Source organism: Pezoporus occidentalis, unplaced genomic scaffold (genome assembly GCF_034315485.1).
Source record: "Pezoporus occidentalis ecotype Australia unplaced genomic scaffold, CSIRO_AGI_Poc_V1 ctg88, whole genome shotgun sequence".
NCBI lineage: Eukaryota > Metazoa > Chordata > Aves > Psittaciformes > Psittacidae > Pezoporus > Pezoporus occidentalis.
This window is the reverse complement of record NW_026916242.1, coordinates 1,292,256-1,316,407: the sequence shown is the minus strand read 5'-3', so window position 1 is coordinate 1,316,407 and position 24,152 is coordinate 1,292,256. Positions and strand designations below refer to the sequence as shown.

Below are 24,152 nucleotides of genomic sequence, written 5' to 3'. Positions count from 1 at the left end.
TACTTTTTAATTGAGTTGGAGACCTTCTGACTTGTACTGTCAGAGGGCAAAAGGGAGATGCCAATTTACTTTCTTTAGACTACTTTTTACGTACCCCCAGTGCACTTCTCATTCAGTATAACTGGCTGCACACTATAAAGATATGTAAGGAAACTCGTAGTGATGCAATTTTCTGTATTTAGATCCCTTCGATTTTTGCTATACTTTATTTACAAATAGTCTTGACTGGATAATCTCTAGCCTTCAGTGTCATAACCAACATCCTTTACTGTGAAGGAATATTATTTTTTGATTACATCTTCTATCATCATGAAAAACAGGTATGCTTTTAAATATAGAACATATTAAAAATTAAAAATAAATAGGATATGTAGGGTCTTTAGGTCTATTCTTATTTGATATTGAATTCAATAAACAGTAGGAAAATGGGATGAGTTTCATACACGTCATTATGTGTTTGTCTCTGATAGTAAAAGACAACTATGCCTAAAGCCTACAGTTTTAATAGAAAGTGGTCTCTTTTCAGTATCCACTGGTCTTTGCTTCATTTCATGCATATGAGGACAGATGATCAAATCTCATGTTTTAGGACTCAGGTCCATCACTGTAAGTAGAGTTTCTTCACAAGATTTTTCTTTAGTGAAAATCAGGAAATACATAATTTGGAAAAAAGATGATTTTGTGTTTTGTGCAGAGGTTTATGGTGGAAGCAAACGGCTGGAGGTCAAGATGTCTGGGTGGTACTACCAGCTATTTTACACCAAATTTAAATTTATGTAAAATGGGATTTAAGTCCCGGTTTTAAAATTTCATCTTTTGGGAAAAAAAAAAAAAAGGAATGTTATAATTGAATGTTTTTCCCTCCTTTTCTAAGAATTGTAATTGTGTCTGGGTATTGCTTTTTTACTGTAAAATACTTAGCAGTGATTGATATACATAGCTGGAGTCTTCCCTACTCTTGTCATTCCTTTTTTTTTTCAGTCAAAATGGATGGAGAATTTTGGGGTACAACTAGGTTCTGGCATTTTTAAGTGTTTTTTGGTTAACTAGATACATATAGTACCTACAATTAAAAATAAAGCCATATGGTGCAAAAATATCCTATAAGAAACAGGTTTATAGTTTAGTACCAATTTATGCACAGACATGGCATTAACTTATCCGTCCTGCTTTTAACTCTGACAACAAAATATGAGAGATAATGTCAGTTAATGTGCCTTTTCCTTAGGACTGTTCAGCCTGGGAGGATTTGTAGCAGAATGCTTAGTTAACAGAAAATGTTTCTGCTTGACAGCAAAGCAGGACTCCCAGATTGACAAAAGTAGCACAGAAAGCTAGGAAAAACAAAGGCCACTACCAGTCCTCTGGGCCAGAGCTAAAGGTTACCAAATTCAATGAGAGGTTTTGTGTCTTCTTTGTGCTGGGCACTAGAACTGGTAAGGGAAGAGGCTGGCAATTCATAATAATAGCACACTGTGTCTTTAAACACAGGCTGATATCCTAACTCATCTTAATGGATTTGTCAAGAATTATTGGAAATTATTTTATTACATGTATAAATCCAGTATCAGTCAGGACAGTAAATATATACATTGTGTTATCAGGGAAGTGATTATTGCAGTACATGTTGTGATGCTAAAGGACATAGGAGCAGATAAGTGAAAAAAAATCTTGGAGTAGTAATTTCAGAAGCCAGGCTACATATTATTGATCAGGCCAGTAGTAGATTAAATCCTTGCTTTTGTTTGACAGGCCTATTTTTTTAATTAACTTGCAGGGACAGATATTTTTTCAATAATTTAGTATTTTATAAAGTACTTGGCAGATGGAGATGGCGAGTAGGGAGATCAACGTGTTTACATTTTTCTGCAAAATACCCAGCCCCAATTTCTGACCCATTACCAGCGAAAAGTAGGGTTGAAAGTCTCGTCTTGGTCTCTGAAAGAAGTATCACCACAGCAAAGACTGGGTGCATTTATTGGCCTGGGGTACAGTGCTGGGATGGAGGGAGAGGCCTGTCCAGTTTGTTTCTGAAAATTGTTGTCCTACCGATCATGACAGGTCTCTGATGAAGACCTGTCTGAACCTGGACTAGCAGAACCAGGGTACTATGTTGTATAATGCACTGGTGGGAATAGGTGAGGCCAGGACAGGTAGCAGTGTCTTGTGCTACTGGTGGAAGTGATCCTCGGAAAGCTGGGTGCTGGAGTACAGCATTGCTGTATAGCTGGGTAATGATATGAAGGGCCCTTAGCAAAGAGAGAGGAATGCAGAGGAGGTACTTCCACAAAATTGTGTGACAGTTTATTTGGTGTTTTCTGTCCGTGCTGCAGCTCCCTGTTATAAGCAACAAATTAACACAGTTAATGCAGGAGAAGTTATGTAAAGGCTTCTATGAAAATGGCTCTTGCTGATACCGCAACATCTGCCAAACAGAGACTTTCAGTTTTTCAATTTCTGTCATGCCAGCAATGAGTACTCCTTGGTACTATTGCGAGAAAAATGATTTAAAATAATCTGTTAATTTGATAAAATTGACAGTAATCTAAGACCCCCAGTTCCCATACACATTTCTGAGACTGCTGAATGCTGTAGGTGAAAAAAGAGAAGCAGCTCAGGCCATTAATCCGTGCAGCTGAAACTTGGGACAAGACAGTATATTAACTACAGTGTTCCTAGTTTGCCTTTATGCCTCAGGATGAAAGTAAGCTGTAAAAGAGGAAAACAAGCACTGTATGAATATAACCACTGTTATTATTTCCTTGTTCCATAGGATTAACGCGAAGGAAGTTTACATGCAAATTCAAAGATAAGTGCTGTACTTAATGCAGGCACAGACTTAATTTCTTTGATCAGACTGATCTGTTAGAAATCACGTTTTGAAAGAAAAAACAACACTATCTTTTGATGATTTGTATTACAATCTCCAGCATTTTTAACTCAGTGCAGATTTATAGCTGAATTCCAATTGGAAATTCATATTGATTGATTATGTTGCTCATTTAACATTCCAGCACGCTGCAACAGTAATGCAACAGACTGTGATAAAATGGGATGTGATCTAACAGGACATGACCGATGGGATGAGAGCAAAACACTGGGTCTGCTGGTAGTGCTGTGCAATAGTTCAGACTGGCATCTTATGTGCTTTGATTGTTCATTTCATTTTACTGTTATCCTACTGAGTTGAACATTTTAAAAGACACAGTGTTTTTCCATCTGTAAGTCATGGAAAGACAGATGGACATGGAGAAACTCCACCTACAGAGCCTTGACTGAATGCCATTGCCCACTTAGTGGTAGAGAAATCCCTTCTGGAAAATTAGAATGTCCTTACATATATTATGTTGGGAAAAGCGCTTTAATATCAGAACCTACAGATTTTTGTTGTTCTTTTTTTATTTTAATGAACACAAGTAAAACAAACTGGTTCTTATCAACATAGCTGTTATATTATAAACACCAATTCTGTTACACTGAAGTTAATCCCCAGTCCTGCTACAAGAAACTCATCCTTATTAAATTAACATTAAGAGCTTCTTTTTATTGATCTGCTTCTTTCACTTAATGATAGGAACTTACTGATGTTTTAATAATAACCTTGCAAGCTTTATCTCATTTTACTTCAATGCGTGTTACAGAAAGATGCTATGGAAACTAACTTAGCATAAACATTTTGCAGATGTCTTTAAAGGTTAGGGAAAAGAGATTTAGTTGCACTGCATGTTAACAAAGATGGCTGGAAAACTACAAGATAAAAGAGAGCCTCAAGTATGAACATCAAAGAATTGTTAATGACAAGAAATACCATTAGGGTTAGCATCCCTTTTGTTTCAGCCCCCTCACACCTGCAGTGTGTTGCAGATTCTCTCTTTGTTGGCACATCTGAATTACTTCCATTAGCATTTATAGAAAAGTGGCTGCAAAACAACAGAAATGTACCCCTGGTTTTCTCTGTTGCTCCAAAAAGTCAGATATTAGGTTCTCTGTGGGTTTCCTTCAAGGTACAGTATCTTATTGTAAAGGAGACTATAGACCCAGGATTCCGTTGATTGCAAATGAGCGAGGTTGAAAGGAGAGGGGAGCTTTTGTTACTGCTAGAGAACTAATATAAGCAACTACAAGAAGCACACATAAGAAGCTCAGACATTAGCAATAGCAAAATCAGAGCGTGAAATTCAGATTAGCCCTCCACAGGCTGTGAGAGGGAGGGGGTATTGGAAGACTTGGCATGGCTAAAGGTATAACCTGTTTCATTTGGCCCCTGAAAATTTTTAGCAGATGGTGGGACCAGCTGTCTTTTTCAGCCATTTAATAAACTCTTCAGTGGTAACAGTTTGGGAAGTGGGGGGTTTTGAGTTTTAGGCCAGAGGAAAAAATAAAGAAATCTGTCCCAATTGTCTTTGCCAAATAGTGAAGTCTGGAAACATTATGAAAAGTTACAGTGAAAAATCTAATTGATGATACTGTCCTGATTAGCCATTTCAACAGAAGAGGAAAAAAGAACTGCCTCTGCCCAAGTGGACCAGTGCATTAAAATAAAAAGCCTATTATGTTGTTATCTTTATCTGTCATTTTAATTTCAGCTCTTGCAAAGGAGGCACTTAATGAGAATTTTTAAATGAGCTGCAGAAGGAGAAACCGCCTTACTTTCTGAGATATGATACTATGTCAAAGTAACAAGCAGAGTGATCTACTCTATTAAAAACAAACCCCAGAATATGTTTTGGGTAAGATAAAGTTTACACCATCTGCCCAGGTAAATACAGCAATCAATGAATTTATTCTGACTTACATAACACAGTGTTATAAAATGACAATAAATTGCCATTTTAGAAACATGTAATGTGCAGGCTCTAACAAAAACCTTAGTGATGTATGGGGGTTTGTTTATTATGACACTATATAAAAACTACACTGAAACTCTAGTTCTTCAGTTAAATTATTCTTTTCTAAATTAACATTTCCAGCACAACACTTAAATGGCAACTCTCAATTATATGAAATGTTTTATTTAAAAAGCATGTCTAGTGTCTTTGAACAGAACAGTTCTTTTTGCACATTTACATGCTACCCAGCTGAGCAGCCAACCCTTCCATTTGACAAGGGCTTTGTTCTGCCTACAGGCCTATTATAATCCCTAGATTGTTTGCCCTTAATAAATTGCAACAATAAGACAGAAACCTCTTTCAGGTTAAGAGAAATAAAACACATTGCCTACATAGCAAAGCATATGAAGTTTAATAATGACAACAGAAACCTATCTACTAAATCTCATTTGCTTTGCTCCCAGATCACTGCAGTTAAGATAGCATAGAAAGGTTAGCATCTTTCCATGCATCAAACAAAAGATTAAAGAAAACAACAGTGGGACAAAACAACTCTAGCTACAGATGTTGTTGGGGTTTTTTTTCACAATATAAAATCATACTGGATGCTCTGTAAAAAAACTGGTGGGAGCTAAACCAGAAAGAAATGTGAACGTGATAAATGGAGAACAGAAAAAAAGTTTTAACTAAAATGAAACAAAATTTCATGTTAGTGAGAGGAAGAAAAGAGTGGAAATTATTCAAATTGAAGAACTTATACTACTCTCCAGTGTGTTGGAGTGTGTCTGCTTGTGTGTGCCTTTCAGGTCCTCCACTGCATCACAAAGCCCTACCAATTTTGCTTTTATAGCAGCTAATGGACATTCTTCTGTGGCTCAAGTGTTGGTTGGGAACTTGTGATCTTAAACAAAATTGTTAAGCCCTGTTTCTGAGGCCCCATTTGTAGCATTCAGCTGTCAGCTGCGTTGTGTTTGCTAGAGATTGTTAGAAACAGCTACCTTTGTTGAGCTTAGATCTGCATATTTTTTCACTTAAGCTGGAAATTCCCAATGATTTTTAGAGTATATTTGCAAATTATGAGGAAAAAAGAAAGTGCAAAATTGACAACTCCATGTGCAAAATTAAAATTCAAGAAGGTGAGGATACTTGTTATTAAACGACTAGGCATAAGGAATTTGAGAGATTTCTCTATTAGAAACTCAATACAATGTTTTCAAAATAAATTCCAGTCACTGCTTCATTTATAGTTGACGTTTTTTAATTACCTTTTTTTAATTACAGATGGGAGTTCTGAGGACATATTTCTTTGCTTTGATAAAAAGAGAAGTACACTTAGTACTTGGAAATGTTGCTGACAAGTTAAAAGTGCAGTGATATAAACTTTCAAAGGAAATGCAGTGTTTATGACAGGTATTGATTTGGCTGGGTTACTTTTCTTTCTTGTTGGTATTTTTGAGCTATGGGTGATGCTCTGAGGACTATTAGGTATTTTCTCGGGAATGCTCAGTATTTTGGACAGGCCTAACTTTTCTTCTGCTCAGCTGTAACACGCAGGAAACATCACTGTTATCCTGCTCTCACAGGAAGGGGGAACTGAAGATCAAGGTGATTGTGGGTTTTCTCTCTCCTGTCTTCTTTTGTGTCAAAAGGAATTAGAGGCGGATTCTTCATTGTCTCTGCCACAGTATAGTGACAAGGTGCCAGCTTCACTGCTTCTTCCAACTGCTACACAGAACCGACCAGAGAGCATGTAATTGTTATTTCTGAGAGAGCGAAGCCTTCCTGTTTTACCTTGTGGCTTCGTACAGTGCTAGCTCTGATGTATCCAATTTCTGGGTGACACTTGGAAGAAGAATTTTAAAGGATCGACATGAAGAAAGAAGTATTAATGATCATTGATGAAGGGAGAAATTAATGGACTTGGGGACAATGAAAGCTAGAAAACTACAATGAAGGAGACCTGGAACAAAGGAGAGGAAGCTACTTGAGAGAGGGGGGAAAAAGACATAAGCCATTAGGTTTCATGGCCACCTTTAGCAGATTTTGAAGATTATCCTCATCATGTACTATAGCAAAGCATTAAATCATCTTGCAGAGTGTCTTAACATGTAACATCTATGGTAGAAAACCACTTTGAGATGCTTTGGAAGCTTCTTGAGAAGGCAGATGGTATAGTTACCATAACTCCAAGTAAGTCTTTTAGAATACAAAATTATAAATAGACTAATTGAAATTGCAAAACCAAAATCAAATAAAATGTATCAGATATAAAATTCCTAGTTTTCCTACAATAGGAAATTGCCCTAATGTTGAAATTGATATTTTGGGTTCCTCTTTCAAAAATCACATAAGATCTTCGGTTTTTGGTGGTTCAAAGTAAAACTTTTGTTTTTTCCCTAGGTCTGCAGTACTGCAAGGAATCAGGTTTTTAAACCATTAAACCCATTATCTTTTCTAAATCTACTATAAGCTTTGGAAAGAATCTTTCCTGACAAAAGTTTACAGAAAATACCAGTGCAGGAATAGAGATACGCTAAAAATAAAATTCTGGGATTTTTCATTTTCAAAAACAGTAATTGCTCAGTATGATTGATAGAAATTTGGTGGTCAGAACTCCATAAAGATAGCTTACTGGTTAGGTGATAAAAATCATAAGTAGGTGATAAATAGTATATTTAATTAGAAAATACTTCTTCAAACAAACCTCTAGAAATACGCTATTAGATGGCCTGATAGCTTGCTGTGTTTAATCCTTCATATTTATAAACATATTGTAGCAAAAATAGTTGTAATCCTTCATCTGAGGATTCTTCTGTATTAATGATACAGTCAAAAACCCACTTATTTCCCCCTCATTTTTCTGAGGTTCATTATGTGGCAAGAAATTATTTGTTGGTTTGGACAAATTGCACAGAGAAGGTTATCTCTGAATATCTCTTAACATACATTTATGTTTTCACCTTCAAATTGAGATGATCAAGAGATATCATAAAAATACCAAAAGATCAAAATATGCAACTTTGATTTTTCCAGTTCAATCCTGTAAAAACTCAAGCTTCACTCAGATATCTAAATATAGGTACTATTATTTTCTGCATATGTAAAGATCTTGGATGTTTACAGCCCATTTACAATTAAATATATAATCTGTCTGCTCAGTCAGACTAAATCTGGGTACTTTCATTAAAATCACGCTGCTTTTGGTTTTGACAAAATAATTAATTAGTAGCTGTAAAATTGTGTTTAACAATAGCTCACATGCACTCTGAGAGGCAGGATTACATGCTTGTTCCCAATATCCTATGAGTCTTCATTCAGTTCTTTGTATATCAGTGTATAGCTGTAAATAACAACAAAACCTGGATTGAAATTCATCCTGGATTGAAACCTGGATGAAACTGAACATGCAGGAAGGGTGCTGAACAAGGGTTAGGTAGAGATAATTTTCTGCATCATCCAAATAGTTCTGAGTGGCCAAGAATTTTAAGTACCCTAAATTTTTATTCCTCTTTTGAACTCTCCAGACTTCCATGACGTGAATGTGCCAGTTACATAAATAGAGCCTGTAAGACTGTTAGAAAGAAGCAGCCAAGCATGGATCAACAAGGAGCTGGTAAGGGAAAAAACAGTGTCCTAAACCTTGGCTAATTCAGCAATAAGGTAGTGTGTTGGTGTCTTGTGTAGTTGCAGGGCATCTCATTCTTGATAGGCAGGAAACAGAGTGCTGGCCACAAAGCTATTCACTTTTTTAAAATCAAACCCCAAATTTTGTGTTATGTACAATGCTACCATAGCTCAGCTGTTCTACAGCCAGTGGAAGGTGCTGGAGATAACCACATGCCATCTACACTCACTGTGTTTGATCATACACAGTGGTAGAAGGATTCACTGGAACAGGTTGGTGGAGCACTGAGAAGAGGAGAAAACTGGCATAGAGAGAGAGGGTCTGCTTGAGATGGAGGAAAATTAGCTCTTTTGAATGCTCCTGTGTGTGAGAGTTAGTATTTTGGTGGTTGGTAAGTGAAGCTGGAGCCTTGGACAGAATCCTGTAGTGAATAGTTTGCTAAAGCAGAGAAAGGGGGGGCTGTAAACGTTAGGAAGTATCCAGTTATTTCTGCCCAGTATGTTCAGTGTTTGAGTTACAGAGTTTGAGTTACATTTGGCTGTGCAGTACAGCCTACCTAATACGTATTTTGTCTTTTGTAAAGCAAAGGTGTTAGGCTCTGTTTTTTTACTTCTCATACGCTGTAGTCGCCATCCACCAGGAACAGTAGAAATATACGTGTTGTGGGCATGTTGGTTTATTGCTCTTCTTGCAGAGACTGCGTGTTTGTCTCCTAGCTGCCTCCACCCAGTCTCATTGATACATCTCTGCCTGCCCAAGGTTATCTGGGCTTTATTCTTCAGCTGTGTTTCCCACAGAAAGATAATATCCGCTCATAATCAAAGTTGCTGAGAGAGTGTACAAGTATCAGAAGAGACTGACATGAAATCAGGGGGATGGAAGGGATTTAGAAAAAATGTTGGATTGGATTTTGTAAAGGGAATGAGGTGGAACATGGAATGATATGGTTCCAAGTTGTGTGCTTCTGTTCTGTAGTAACATTTCTCAGTCCAACTCCCTGCCCTTCACTAGGCTTAATCTGTGACAAAGGACAAGGTATGTGGTCTCCCTGTGTTTCCTTTGGCAAGAATGAAATAAAAACACACTACTTTATAGAGGAGTTGTGGTGATAAATGCTTTAAAGATGATGTGCTTATATTGTCTAAAGCTCCTCCCAATCCCCTCACTGCATTTGACCTTCCTCTTACTCAGGGCCAAGATTTTGCTCGTTGATCCAATTCCTGTGTTCTTCCCTAGCCTCACAGCTGTTACTCAGAAAAAAAAACCCATCCTGAATATGCCCCACAAACCTGGGTGCTGTTGTGCTTCCTGCAACTTGGCAAGTTCACAAAAAGAAGAAAAAAGGTGAACTGTGAAAAATAATTGCATTACTGGCTAGTGGCAGTAGAGAAGTGGAGACATAAAGTTTCCACCCCTTATCTAGGTTGAATGTATATATGGGTTGAGTGTCAGAGGATGCTGTATATGCCTGTGTAGGAGACTTCAGAGTGAAATGTTATTTTAGCCAAAAAACAACACCCCACGGAGATGAAAACGGCTCCAATCAATCACTCAGAGCAGAGTGAACTGCTCCATTCTTCTTGGTGTTCTCATTACCGGTGACCCCACCGTTGGCATGTATGAGGCCACACTCATTCTTAGCTTTTCCAGCCAGTCTCAGCACTAACATGGTGCCTGCTCAGAGATTACCTTTCCAGCCACTCCACCTAGAAGCCTTTTGCTTCTTAACCTTCCCAAATTGCTTACACAGGAAAAGGAGATCAGACGTATCCATTCTGTAACACACATGAATAGGAGCTCAGGCCGTGGTCAATCAAGGGGCTGCAGGAATGTCAGCAGAGATAAAGTTCTCCTGTAACAAGAAAGTCCTGGTCTCCAGGCTACTCCCTCCCAGTTCGACACCTGCCCAGTAGTCTTAGTTGGCAGCATGTAGCTCTGTCTCCTCTTTCCTACATCCCTCATCTGCTGGTCTCCAGTTCTTGACTTTCAGCACTGCAAATACTGTATAAATGATAGTGGAGCAGCATATATCAAAAAGGAAAACAAAACTGACTTGACTGTGCTGTTTTTAAGTATGTGTAAGAAAATACTGATCAGCTGGGGCTTCTCTGGTAGAGCAAAAGTAAACAGAGGAAGTGACTAGTTTTATAGATAGTGTGATCAAAATCCCTGTGAGGGCTATAAAGTGGAGAGCAGCAACTGAATTGATGACCAATGAGGCATATGGTATCTAAATTAACAGCATAGGATCTCCCAGGAGGAGGTCATTGGGGTATCAGAAAGCTGAGGCAGAAAGTTTCTTTTGTCTCTTCCTACATTAAATTCCTGAGATAAGGCAGTGCTATAGTAGTATGGAAAACTAGATGAAACTGGAACTGTAATACTTTAGTCTTTGCTGTAGAGTTTAATGGATAAGGCTATGCTCGTTGTTAGGAGTGTGTTTAACCTCACTGTGTACATTTCTAAAACTTGATTTAAGAAGGATTTGGATTACTCTGTTCTCTTATAAACACTGTTTTTCTTCTAGAATGCAAATTATCCTTAGTTTAGAGCTAAGTAAATGAGAACAGGCAGGAGAAATTCATAAATCAACTGATTACTGCATCTCATTAAAGAGAATCAACTGGCATTATAGAGCAGCTTCTTTCAGAGTCACTCCATGTGCCAAGTGCACTTAGCACGTGTAGTGATGGAAGTGAAATAAAGTAGCAAATCATGAGCCTGGTTCAGTTTTTACAGGCATCAATTCCACTGACTTCTGTGAGAATTTTGACATACTCTAATACTTTGATAAGGATGACAGCATTTTATAAAGTTAGTCTGATGGCACTGAAGAAATGGCATGACTTTGCACTTGGATTTTCTCCGGACTTTCTTATTTTAAGATAAAAATTTTGGAAAATAGTTCTCTGTGGTTTAGTGTGGCCTCCGAAGAAGCAGTCGGTGGTTGTCAATCACAGATTTCTCCTGAATCCACTTACTTGGGTTTAAAAGTGGCTCATGTGATAGAGCTGTATCATTTGGGGATTGGAGTCCCAGCACTGCATCGTAGTTTCTCTCTCACTCCCCAGCATAACGAATAGGTAATTTAGGCTAAGAATACATTTCCATTTTATTTCATTATCTTTCCTTCATGATGGACCATTCTGTCTTTCATATGCAATATGTGATTGTCTCAGCTCCATTCTAGTAGAATATGGGGGGTTCCTGCATGTAATGGGAAAAATAAGGATGCGAGGTTTACTGAGGGAGATAAGTCAAAAACTGTACCCATTTGAAGGTCATTTCTTTTTGCCCTTCATTTCAGAGATTCCAGAAGTGTGAAAAAAATTACACTGTTCATTAGACTGGAGCAGGAATCATGGCCATGTTGACACCCTTGTCTTTGAGGGGAATAACCTTTCTCCTCTTCTTGTCATAGAATCATAGAGTAGTTAGGGTTGGAAAGGACCTTAAGATCATCTAGTTCCAACCCCCCTGCCACGGGCAGGGACATCTCACACTAAACCATGCCACCCAAGGCTCTGTCCAGCCTGGCCTTGAATACCACCAGGGATGGAGTATTCACAACTTCCTTGGGCCTCATGTATGCAATGCTTGTATTATGCATTAATAATGTAATTATTCAAGTGCCTCACCACCCTCACAGTAAAGAATTTCCTCCTTATACCCAATCTAAACTTCCCCTGTTTAAGTTTGAACCCATTACCCCTCGTTCTATCACTACAGTCCCTAATGAAGAGTCCCTCCCCAGCATCCCTATAGGCCCCCTTCAGACACTGGAAGGCTGCTATGAGGTCTCCACGCAGCCTTCTCTTCTCCAGGCTGAACAGCCCCAACTTTCTCAGCCTATCCTCATACGGGAGGTGCTCCAGTCCCCTGATCATCCTTGTGGCCCTCCTCTGGACTTGTTCCAACAGTTCCATGTCTTTTTTATGTTGAGGACACCAGAACTGTACACAAGTGAGGTCTCAAAGAGCTGCTCAAGCTGTTTGCTCCTGACCAATAGGGGCTGATTGAAGAGTGAAGGGAAATGTGATTTATTCCCAGATTAGGATTGTTTGCTTTGGTTTGGCATGGCCAGCCTGCCAGCAGGAGGTACATGCCTCGGCCACTGCTCCTGAGGTTTGAGCTGAGCTGGAGCAATTTAAGTGTTCAGTGAAGAGCACTCTGGTAGTCTGTGCAGGACTGAGGCAAGGAGCTCCTTTTTCCAAACCTGGAGCAGTTGTGTGTATGGCCATGGTTGTTCCCTTTGAAAAGAAGGGGATGAAAGCTGTCTCTGCTGCATGAGAGTACAGTGAGAATGACTTGATATTTCTACAGTGCTGTGAGGATGGAAAGCATAATACAAGCATTGCATACATTTGGTATCATTTTATTTATGTCATTTTTATTTTCAGAATTGGAGGGGGCAAATTTGTATTTGAATAGTTCACACAATTTATGCATTTACCTATTTATGTATTATTCTGCATCACTTATGGCATTAAGGTATGAAGTGACACAGAAACATATCAGGCACTGCATTCCAGAAAAGACTTTTCTATCAGTCTAAGAGGGCAGTGTTTTTAAGTCTTTATGTTCAGCTAAGGAGAGATAAGTAATTTGAAAATTGTAATTGAGGCTTTCCCCAATCCTGCTTGGGATCCTGGGCCTGTGGTGGCAGCCAAGGAGACTGACATTAAATAAATAAATGAATAAATAAATGAATATATAAAGAGAAATTAATCTTCTCTTAATTTAGAAATTTCTAGGTCACATTCAAAAACTCTCCCCACACTGGGGGGCACATACCTGTGTCATAGCTGATAGGCACAAGGAGCTCTGACTGCCTTTCACCAATATGTATGCATTGGAAAAGCAGTCAGAGCAAGTTGCCTCAAAACCATTATACACAGAGGATCTCGAGGGAGGGTTTTCAGATTATTTATTTCCCTTGGTGTGAAGACAGTATCTTTTACCCAACACACCGACAATGCCACAGCCATGTCCCATATCTGTGTTTTGACCCTCACAATCCCACTGTTGAGATTTTTCCTCCTGTCTCCTTTTTTTTTCCCCTCAGCTAAAGAAGAGCTGTTGAAGACTTTGTATAGAGCACTTACATTTTGTAAGAAATATAATGGATTTTTTATATATACTCTTGTGCACTGGGCTGTTTCAAAAGTGAAATATTGAAATAATTGAAAAATGTTGTTAGAAAATACTTAATCTTTTCTGTACCAAAATGTTATAAAATTACAGCACAAGTTCATTAAGTAACAGGTGTATTTTTACAGTGTGGGATTAATCCATTCAGCCAAATCAATAGCAATGTGGCAGCCATATGATCACCCAATATTTATGTGTAGGTTGAACAATGATCATTATGGCCAAACTTTGTGCCGTTGCCAGTTTTAACACAGTATAGACACAGACAGCTGTTTAAGTTGTCAATAAATATACTAAGTAACTAAAATTAATGACCATGGGACCCAGGTTTTAGATAATATACTTCCTGTAGTTAAAAGGAGGCAAACAACAGTTTAATTACCTTTTCATTCCATACTGAGTAATTACAATTCAAGAAAAGAGTGGTTGTATGTATCTGTACTAATAAAATAAAAGGTTCCCATCCAGTCTTCCCAAAACAAATGCATTCAACCAAAAATACAGGCTTTTTTAACCTAATGTTTCCGACAATGAAAGGACAAGCAGGATGCACACAGCAGATCTTTTCACATACTCACCAGAGTCTTGGCTTGCTTTTCATTTTTTAGAACTCCTTTTCTAGCTATTAGTGGTGAAGAAAGTGTAGCTGCATATGCCAGAGGCAGAAAGGCGTTTCCAGAGTTCAAAATTATCATTTTGAACTTAAAGGTGTCCCAGGCATTCAAAATGGAGCCAAGAATAACACTTTCAATGTGGATATAGTTAAGAGTCTGACTCCTTTTTAAAGTATGGAAGCAAGGGGAGGAAGTGTATCCAAAAATGTTCACCAGTGTTCCCCAGGACAGGAGGAGGAGTTACAAAGGGCCAGCCAAGGAAAGAGAAGATGAATACATTCAAATATTTAAAGCTTTGACAACAGGCAGTAAAACTGTTGTGAGGCATGAAATTTGTTCTCCTTTTCTTTAAGGGCAGCTCAGCTTTCAGAGGTTTGGGAAATCTTCTATTAATCTTTGTGAAATCCACACCTAGCCTGGGAAATGTTGAGGCAAGCCTTTAAATCCTAACTGTGCTTCTGCATATGCTGATCTTGTCTAGGGTTTTGTTTTTCCTTTATGCACAGAAAAATGCAGGAGGTGCTGTAACAGCTTTTAATCCTTTTATTTTCACCTACTGATGTTCAATTAAACTCTGATAAAACTTAGGAGATACAATTTTGTTAAAACTGTTGGTAATCTGAAGCCAATAAACAAACCATATAAACTAGTGGGTTAAAAACATCAACTGGTGACTCCTATTACTATGCCAGTGATGTTGCCCCTGTAAAAATGTGAATATGCTGAAGTAAATAATAGTAATATTAAGGGTACGTAACTCAGAACTTTTGGCAGTATGACTACATGTACTTGGAGCTATATACATGGGTTAATTTACCTTCTGGTGAAACTTCTTGCTGCTGTGGATAGATGGTCTCTTTTAGTAAGGGTTTAAACCAGATAGAATGGGGGATGGTGTGAGAGCTCTGCCTTTTGGAGCAAGCTTATCTGAAGCCTGTTCAGGTTTAAAGCCTGCCACACTCTCGGGGAGAACTAGGAGGCTTGGCTGAACGTTAACGCAGCTGTTCACTTAAGAGCACTCTTGTTTTGATTATTTTCCTGCTAAAAGAACACTATTTCATTTAAGGCAGCCTCCGATCCCCAAGATGGGGGCAGGATGTGTCTAGAGCTCATCCAGGCTCCCAGGGTCATTCCCGGCTGTCCTGGAAGAGCTGAGGGACTGGGGGATTCATGGCAGGGGAATGCAAAGGTCTTGGGGGGGTACTGGGAGTGTCATAAGAGGTGGGATGGTGAGTGCATGGGTTCACATGTTAGTGCGAGCTGACACTCGGACAGGCTCTGAGGTAGGCTCCAGGACAGAGTGCTGGAGGCCTAGGGGGCAGAGGAACAGTGGAGACCGTAGACGGGATCATTGGCACTTCTCTCATTCCCAAGTGTTTTTTTCTCTGCTACCTGCATTCAAACCAGAGTCCAGAAAGCCCTTGCACAGTGGGACACGCACTCTGGGATATCCGAATTTGAAAAATCCTGGCTTTGGAGGCTGTGAAGGTGGTGATGGTGCCTCACGTTTTATGTCCACTGCCTTGAAATCACCCGCTCCCATCCCGCCCAGCGCAGCCTGGGTCCTTCTGGCCCGGTGTCTGCTGGTCGGTTTCCGTGGTGGACGTAGCGCCAGAACAGGCGGTGGCTCCTCCGCACCTGGGCTGGAGCTCTTCATGCGTCCAGGCCGGGGTAGGTCGGCCCCGGCGGCGCTGCCGCACTCTCCCTGGCGGGCCCCAGCGCCGCTCCGGCTCCCGCGGCCCTGCCGGTGGGGACCGTCCCCCTGGGCTGCGGCCAGAGTGGGTTCCCTCTCGGAAGCTCCTGCCCGCCCCAGGCGCCGCTCCTCAGCACTGGTGCCTCCTCGCTTGACAGTAGGATGCAGCGGCAGCCCATTTCTCATGGAAACGGTGCTTTGTGTAAGTGAATTGACACTTGGCCTTGATACCTGTATCTCCTGATAACTGAAACAAATTTCTAAAATAAATATTGTACTTTGATCTTCCAGCCCTGCATTTTTAATGACAGCTCTGAACATCACTTCATTAAGAATACATTTCAGGAGGCTGAAATGCTCCGAGTTTGAACACTAATTATTTGTACGGAAAATTATGACTGCAACGTTTCATTATTCAGCCCATTGGTTTCTTCCAGAAATGAGAAATTATTCTCGATTTCTAAGCAGTGTGCTTTCTTGGCTGCAGATTTATGGCATTTGTAGTGTGACGTCTGTATAGAAACTTACCCAACTTTCCACTAACTCTTTTGTAACATGACAGTTCATTTGGGTTCATCGAGATAACTAGGAAATAACATACCTTAAGGACTGGGGGGAGCCGGGAGGTGTTAGGTGTCTCCTGAACTACCTATCCACTCTCATTTCGTTTATAAATATTGTTCAGATTATTCTCCCGGCAATTATTAGATAAAACGAATTAACAAACTTTGAGTTAGGAATTAAATCAGGCACCTCGTAGGAATCCCAGGTTGGCACGACTGTGGGGATGCAGAAGTTTAGGGACAAGTACGAGCATCGCCGTTCCGCTAGCCTGGCGGGTTATCGCTGCTCCAGGGAGCGGAGGTGCGGGTCGGGGTCCCCGCAGAGGTGTCCCACCGGCCTCCTCCTGCCCAGGTGCAGCAGGAAGGGAGCACGCCTCTGACCGGGGCGACCCCAGTGGCGTGGATGGAACTCGGCCGGGGATCCCGGGGTACCCGACGGCTGCTGGCGGGTTGGTACGCGGTGGTCCCCCTGGCGTCCGCTGCCGGCCGGGGCCCGCCAGGGTTGCCCGTCTCCTGCCATGTCCCGTCCCGTGTGGAGGCGGCGCGGTCCCCGCGCATCGCGCACCTGCGGGGCCGTGTGCAGGTGGTGGGCTCCGCGAGCAGGTAGGGACCTGCTGCCGCTGCCTCGCACCCTGCTGCTGCGGCCGCGGCGAGCGCGGCCTCGGAGCATCACTGCGTGGTAAAAGAGCTGGGTGCAGAGCGCTTCTCTGCCTGGTGCCGACCTGGTGAAGCCTGGCCATGGGGAGAGCTTGAAGTGGCTGCTGCGTAGGGGATCAGTGCTACACGGGATCGGGCTTTTACTTCTCCCCAGGACTCAATATGGAGCCGTGGGAGAGGACTTGGCACTTTAATCCCTTCAAAGATACCGATCTAATTCAAGCCCTACAACTCTTGAAAGTCTTTGAGCGGACAGTGATTGTTTCTACAGGAAAGCCAGATAAAGATCTCTGTGTGCTGGCGTTTAAAGAGGCTTCAGTGGCGGTGCGAATACAATTGAACCCGGCGACTGCGGGGAGGATCGAGTTACCTGGGCAAACAGCCCCGGAGCACCAGAGCCAGCCGGCATCTGCCCGGAGGGGCACCCCTCCCCACGGCAGAGCTGCACGTCCTCGCCTGGTACCTGGCCAAACGCGCCGGCTTACACGTTTGCGACGGCCCCAGAGCAGATGGGGAAGCGGCGAGGAGCAGAGCGAGGAGCAGAGCGCGGTGCCGAGCGGGCCGTGGGAGCTGTGACCCAGATGTGCTTGGTGGTGCTGACTGGGGATATAGCCTCGCCGGCGGTCCGAGGAAAAGCGGGCTGGATTCTTCAGACACACACGTATGTGTCTATACACAGGCCGAAAAGTGAGGGGTGAGGGAGCAGAGCCCTCGGGGCCGAGTTTTATGGCTTTGTGTCAGGAGGTGGACGAGAGGTTGGAGACAGCAACCCGGCAATACTGTCCGTGCTCCGAGGAGCCTGCGATCCCGTTCTCGCCCTTGCCCAGGCAGGCTCGCCAGGGCCGCCGGGCACAGCCCTCCGGCCCCGCGGGCACACATTTCGCCCCCAAGAACGCTGCCAGGAGAGACTCCTGCCTTCGTTTAAAGAAATTACGTGTTTCACACCCGCCTCCCTCTAGGGAAGAGGAAACTTTCCCGTTCTGTCTGTCGGCGGCTGGTCGGCCGGTGTGTCTGCCCGCGGGGATGCTTGCTGCCGGTGGCACCCCGCCGTCCCACCTCCCAGCCAGGCCCCGCGTTACCCGGAGGGGGGTCTGGTCAGTAGCGCCGCAGAGCGACGCGAAACCAAACCCGGCGACCAGAGGGGAAACTGCGCGGGTGTTCGCGGAGTCACACCGAGGGCATATCCCCCAGCCGCGGGGAAAGGGCGGGCGCAAGGAGGGAGGGAGCGGGGAGGAACTGCCGACAATTACTCCTGGGAAGTTTTACGGCTGGGATCGACCAGCCCCGATCAGGTGAACCCGCTGTGCTCCTGTTACTTGGAGTCATTAAACACTATCAGGGTAATCCGGGGGCAGATTTCTCGGGCGATAACAAAGACACGCTGTCACTTTAGGGCTCTGCCACAAATCCTTAATTGCAAACAAAAAGAAAAAAAAAAGGAAGAAAAAAAAGGGGGGGGGAGTAGAGCGGGGATCCAGTGTCTTGGTGTATGGCACATCCAATGCGAGGGTCTCCAGGCGGTAAGGGGTCCTTTGATCAAGAAAATCCAATTATTTGTGTATATACATTTCCCACATAGTGATTACTTCATTAATTGTCCCGCCTTTATCTCCTCCCTTCCCATCCCCCCTAATAATCAGTTCTTTTATCCAGACCAACAAACACACCATAGGAGCTTTGTGGATTCAAAGGATTTGCTTTCGCTTCTGAAAGAGCCGCTATTCTTTGATGATTGGGTAGCGGCAAACTTCAAAGCCATAAATCTTCCCTCTGACTGGTTGGCGGCCCAGCAAAGTCCTTATCAAATTCTTGGAGGTGATCCTGGTGCAGTCAGACAGTCCGCGGAGATCGCGCAGTGCGGGGGGGTGGGACGGGCACGGAGGCGAAGAGATCAGAGGGAAGGGGAGACGGAGAGAGAGAGGGAGAAAGAAACTGGGCAGCTCCTCGTCTTCCTTTCGGCGTCCCCATGCCTCGGCTGTGCCCCGGCGCCTTCCCTCCGCCCCGGGCGCAGTAGCCATGGCTGCCGTGGCCGTCCTCCGGAACGACTCCCTCCAGGCTTTCCTCCAGGTCAGTACCCGCGCTCGGGGCCGGGCAGGCTCCACGGGTGTGACCCCCGTTGCGCAGGGACAGCGGGCGCCTGCTGCCTCCCTCCCTGGGCTTCACCCGGGGGCGGCTCGGGAGAGGTAGGCAGGGACCCGGGGGTGAGGAGCCCGGCATCTCTGGCTGGCAACTTCCCTCGCCCACCAGCAGCCCGGCGGTAACTCCAGGCACCGTCCCGTGGCTGGGTGGGTCAGCGCGGCCCGGGGGCTGCCCTCTTCCCGTAGCGGCCCCTTTCCTGTCGCCCACAGTCCAGAACAGGCGGAGGGGCCGGCAGCCCTGGCCGCAGGCGGGACCGGTCTCTGGGCGGGGCGCGGGGGCCGGGCCCGTCCTGCCGGTTTGGCGCTCGCTGTTTTGGGAAAGTTTGCCAGCCGCGGGAGCTGTGGCGCGGCTCCGGCCGCCCGCGGGCAGGGGTGCGCAAAGTTTCCCGCGGGCGGCGCGGCTGCTCCCGCGGGGCGGCGGCGAGTAACGCGCTCTTCATCCTCCCTCCCTCCCTCCCGCTCCCGCGCAGGACCGCACCCCCAGCGCCTCCCCAGACTTGGCCAAGCATTCGCCCCTGGCTCTTCTGGCCGCCACCTGTAGCCGGATCGGACAGCCGGGCGCAGCGCCCTCGGACTTCCTGCAGGTCTCCTACGACCCGACCCTGGGATCCCCCTCCAGGATCTTCCACCCGTGGAGCGGCGAGATGCCGGCGCACTCGCCGGGGGGACTGCCGCCGCCGCACCCCAGCCTGGGGCTGACCCCTCAGAAGAACCATCTGCAGCCCTCCTTCGGGGGCGCGCACGAACTGCCCCTCACCCCCCCGGCGGACCCCTCCTACCCGTACGAGTTCTCCCCCGTCAAGATGCTGCCCTCCTCCATGGCCGCCCTGCCCTCCAGCTGCCCCCCCGCATACGTCCCCTACGCCGCCCAGGCCGCGCTGCCTCCCGGCTACTCCAACCTGCTGCCCCCGGCGCAGCCCTGCCGGCAGCTCTCTCCCAACCCGCCGCCCGAGGACATCCCCTGGTGGAGCATCCAGCAGGCCGGCGCTCCGGGCAGCTGCGGCCACCGCTTCCCCGCGGCCGCGGCGCTGCCTCGGAGCCTGGTGCTGGGCCACTCGGACTTCGCCCAGTACCAGACGCAGATCGCCGCCCTGCTGCAGACCAAGTCTCCCCTGGCGGCCACGGCCAGGAGGTGCCGCCGATGCCGCTGCCCCAACTGCCAGTCGGCCGCGGGCAGCGCCCCGGAGGCGGAGCCGGGCAAGAAGAAGCAGCACATCTGCCACATCCCCGGCTGCGGGAAGGTGTACGGCAAGACCTCGCACCTGAAGGCGCACCTGCGCTGGCACACGGGCGAGCGGCCCTTCGTCTGCAACTGGCTCTTCTGCGGGAAGAGCTTCACCCGCTCCGACGAGCTGCAGCGGCACCTGCGGACTCACACGGGCGAGAAGCGCTTCGTCTGCCCCGAGTGCGGGAAGCGCTTCATGCGCAGCGACCACCTGGCCAAGCACGTCAAGACCCACCAGAACAAGAAGCTCAAGTCGGCGGCGGACGGCGTCAAGCGGGAGGACGGCCGCGACCTGTGACCGCCGGGCGGCGGGGAGGGACCGGGCCGGGACTGCGCGGCACCTGCGGGCCAAGACGAGGCGCAGCGGGGACCCGAGCTGAGGGAGCCCCCCAGCCGGGGGCAGGGCGGGCAGCTCTCTGACTCGCGTCGGGCGCAGCGAGAGGGAGCTCGGCTGGAGGCGGCGCCGGGACCCTCAGGCCCGGGACTGGACGCTCGTAGGGCCCCGGGTCTGCCGCCGCCACGCGTCTTCGTCCCGGGACAGGCACCCTCCCCGCCCCTGAGGGCCCGGGGCGAGGCTGAGACGAGACCGCGGTAGCCGCCTCCGTGGTCGGGGCTTGTAGGCGCCCAGGGGGTGGGTCTGCAGCGCCGGCCCGGCCATACCGAGGCCCGGCCCCTCGGCTCTTTCAGGGTAAAAGACTGAAGTTTTGTGTACAGGTTATTTAATAGTTCTGTTTGAATACCGGTGTCCCTCTCCTCGTCCTCGGCCCCGTGGGGGGCTCCAGCATGAGATGTCTCTGTAAAGCGACTCGCGACTGCAGCGCGAAATAAACACGTTATCACTGGGGTCACGCAGGGGAGGTCCCGCCGCGCCGGTTTCATTCGAGCGTCCCGAGGGCCGCCCCGTGTGGCCGCGCGCTTCCCGCCACTTCCCGCTGAGGCGGCGGAGGGCCCTGAGGTGGGCGCGGGACGGGTCCGGCTCCAGCGCCGCGGTGAAGCGAGGCGGAGCTCAGCGCACGGAGAGCTGTGAGCTGCTCATCGTGAAACAGCCTTAAAACCCCCTGGCTTCTTCGGACCGGTGCTGACCGGTTGGTTTGGGGCGGTTCGGGCGGGTTGGGTTTAGTTATTGTCAGTATTTTGTTTTCTACACATGAAGGCGTGAGAGAAAAGAGGAACGTATGGTACCATGGTGCCAACACTGAGAGTGAATGTACAGGTCAAGTACTGCGGGCTGCGATATAAATGCCCCTTCTCAGAGAGAGCCAGCCCACAGGGCCTGTTACAACCAGCCATGCCCAGCTTCAAGCTGTCTGTGGCATGGCACAGCCGAAATATGATTTCCGTGTGCTAACTTACTGTAAAATCTCAGAATTTTAGGGTAAGAAAGGCACTTGTCATCCTCCCAGTGTGAGGAAATGGCAGTCACTCCCCTGCACAGGGGAAGCTACTGGCACAAAACTGTATTTAAAAGTACTTGGTAGATGGTAATGGCTTTTTGGGTTCCTTACGTCTCAGTGGGCATCACGTAAGTATGAGTTTAGTCATACATTCATTTTGGCAAGTTTCTTTTAAAGTAATGTCCTTTTTTACTGTAGTGAGTTCTCCCCCCCCCCCCCCATTTTTTTTTAACTGAAATTTTTCTAGAACAAACAAATTGGGAACCTGATTAGCCATTTGCTAACTTTTGCATTTTAACATAGAGAACTTGTTGTTTGCTCCTTATTTTTGCCAAGTCAGCTTTATTTTCTGGTTACCAAATGAGACAACCAGATAAAAACTGCCACCAAAACTTCACTGGGACTAATCTAGAACCGTTATAGCCTCAGATGGGTTCCTCTGGTGGAAGTTGCCAAACAAGCTTCAGCACAATCATAACAATACAGATGTGCTTTGCCATGGACTTCTGAAACTGGGAAAGCAGCAGCTCGATAAATGTCATGACAGAGGTGTAAAACTGACGTGTTTGTATGTATGTCAAATGCTGCCAGGAATCTATTCTCTCAGGAAATAATGAGATGAGACAATACCACTAGAACCCTCACTTCTGAAATAAGGAGAAATTAATGGACAGTTACCATGGTACAGCTCCTCAACAATATTTCCATGTTTGTGATTCTGAATTAATTTCTCACACCATATTCTTGGGGTCAACTGATTAAATTAATAACCAGGCAGCTATCCTGTTTACTAGTGAAGAATCTTCTATAACCTGTCCTGTTATAGAAAGCCTTGTGAGAAACATGTTTAGTTTCATTGGTTAGCATTATTTTGCCAAATATTTAGGCTCCAGAAGCATATTGTTGAAGGATATTAGGTAGAAGATACCTTTAATGTTCCAGAGTGAGTGACAGCAATACAAGAAATAACTAATGGATCTGATCCAGAAGTCCTTGTTCAAAAAAGTCTGAGACAAAAGAGCATCCTGTTTTCTACTGACATATGATTTAAATGTGTCATCAGGAATAAGGTAATGTTTCTGCTTTTTAAAATGTTTCATGGCATAGAGTGTCAACCTGCTTCCTTTCTTTGATATTAAGTTGCATTAAGAATGTAGTGTTACAGAATTTAGGACTACTTTAAAAGAGGGTTTGTTTCCCTGAATAGTCTTTCAGTTCTGTTTCCACATCAGACCTGCTGAAAATTGACAGTGCTTTTATTGTAACAATAGAAGGGAAACAACAGTATCCCAGAGTATGAAAGGTCCACTTACAGGATAGAATTATGGACTGGGATGTTGCCACACAGTAATGGCCTTTCACTGCTAAGTAAGTGCCTAATCAAGAACTATTAAGGTGAGCTGAAGCAATGGAGGTTTCTGACACAAATTTAGCTTGACTAAGAACTAGAGAACCATTCCTATCAGAGCAGACATAACTATCAGAAAATAGTTTGATAATTGTAGATGTAATGGATTCTAAAATGGATCGTTATGGAAAGATTTTTCTCCAACTGGATTGACAAACTGAATTTACCCAGCATCTGTGTTGTCTGGTACTACCAGACTACTTTGGGTTCTTACTCATTCCTCAAGACACAAATTGTACTGAAAGTTTTACTACTCATTTATGTATAAGTCCGCAAGTAATTTAGGTTTTAAGCAAAAGACCATAGCACAGGCAATGTCAGCACCATGCCAAGGGAGTGGTGGTACCTAATTAAAAAACCCCAAAACAACAGAAAACCACACACACACACAAAAAAAAAAAAAACACGAAAAAAAGCAGTGCCAAGTTGTAACCTTGTACCTTGCATGATATCTGTATAATAACCACTTTTAAACCATAGAAGTGCAGAGTTTAAAAATAGGTACAGGCAAAAGGTACTAGCAGGGAAGTGTCCCTGCCTGTGGGGGGTGGGGGTGTGGAACAATATGGTCTTTAAGGTCCCCTCCAACCCAAAACATTCCATGATTCTATGAAAATTAGTTTAATACCTATAATGACAGAAAAATGCATATAAGTGAAGACCCATGACAGCAAATGCCAGTAAGAATCTTAATCTATGAGATTACTACAAAAAAAAAAAAAAAAGAAAACTAAGGATGTATGTATGACACAAGGTAAGTAAAAGTAACAGTTTAGAATGTATTAAAAATATTTAATGAAACATTATTTCTGCCTAAAGCTTTTAAATAGCTCTTTGGAAAAAGAGGACATATCC

At 44.8% G+C, this 24,152-nt stretch overlaps 1 protein-coding gene across 1 annotated transcript; it reads left to right on the top strand.

Annotated features, from left to right (window-relative positions):
• The first annotated feature begins 19,066 nt into the window (after positions 1-19,066).
• SP5 (Sp5 transcription factor) lies at positions 19,067-21,347 on the top strand. The gene is made up of 2 exons (XM_062604663.1): positions 19,067-19,199; positions 19,741-21,347. The coding sequence occupies exons 1-2, from the start codon at positions 19,149-19,151 to the stop codon at positions 20,791-20,793; spliced, it is 1,104 nt and encodes a 367-aa protein (XP_062460647.1). The 5' UTR covers positions 19,067-19,148; the 3' UTR covers positions 20,794-21,347.
• The last annotated feature ends 2,805 nt before the right edge of the window (positions 21,348-24,152 follow it).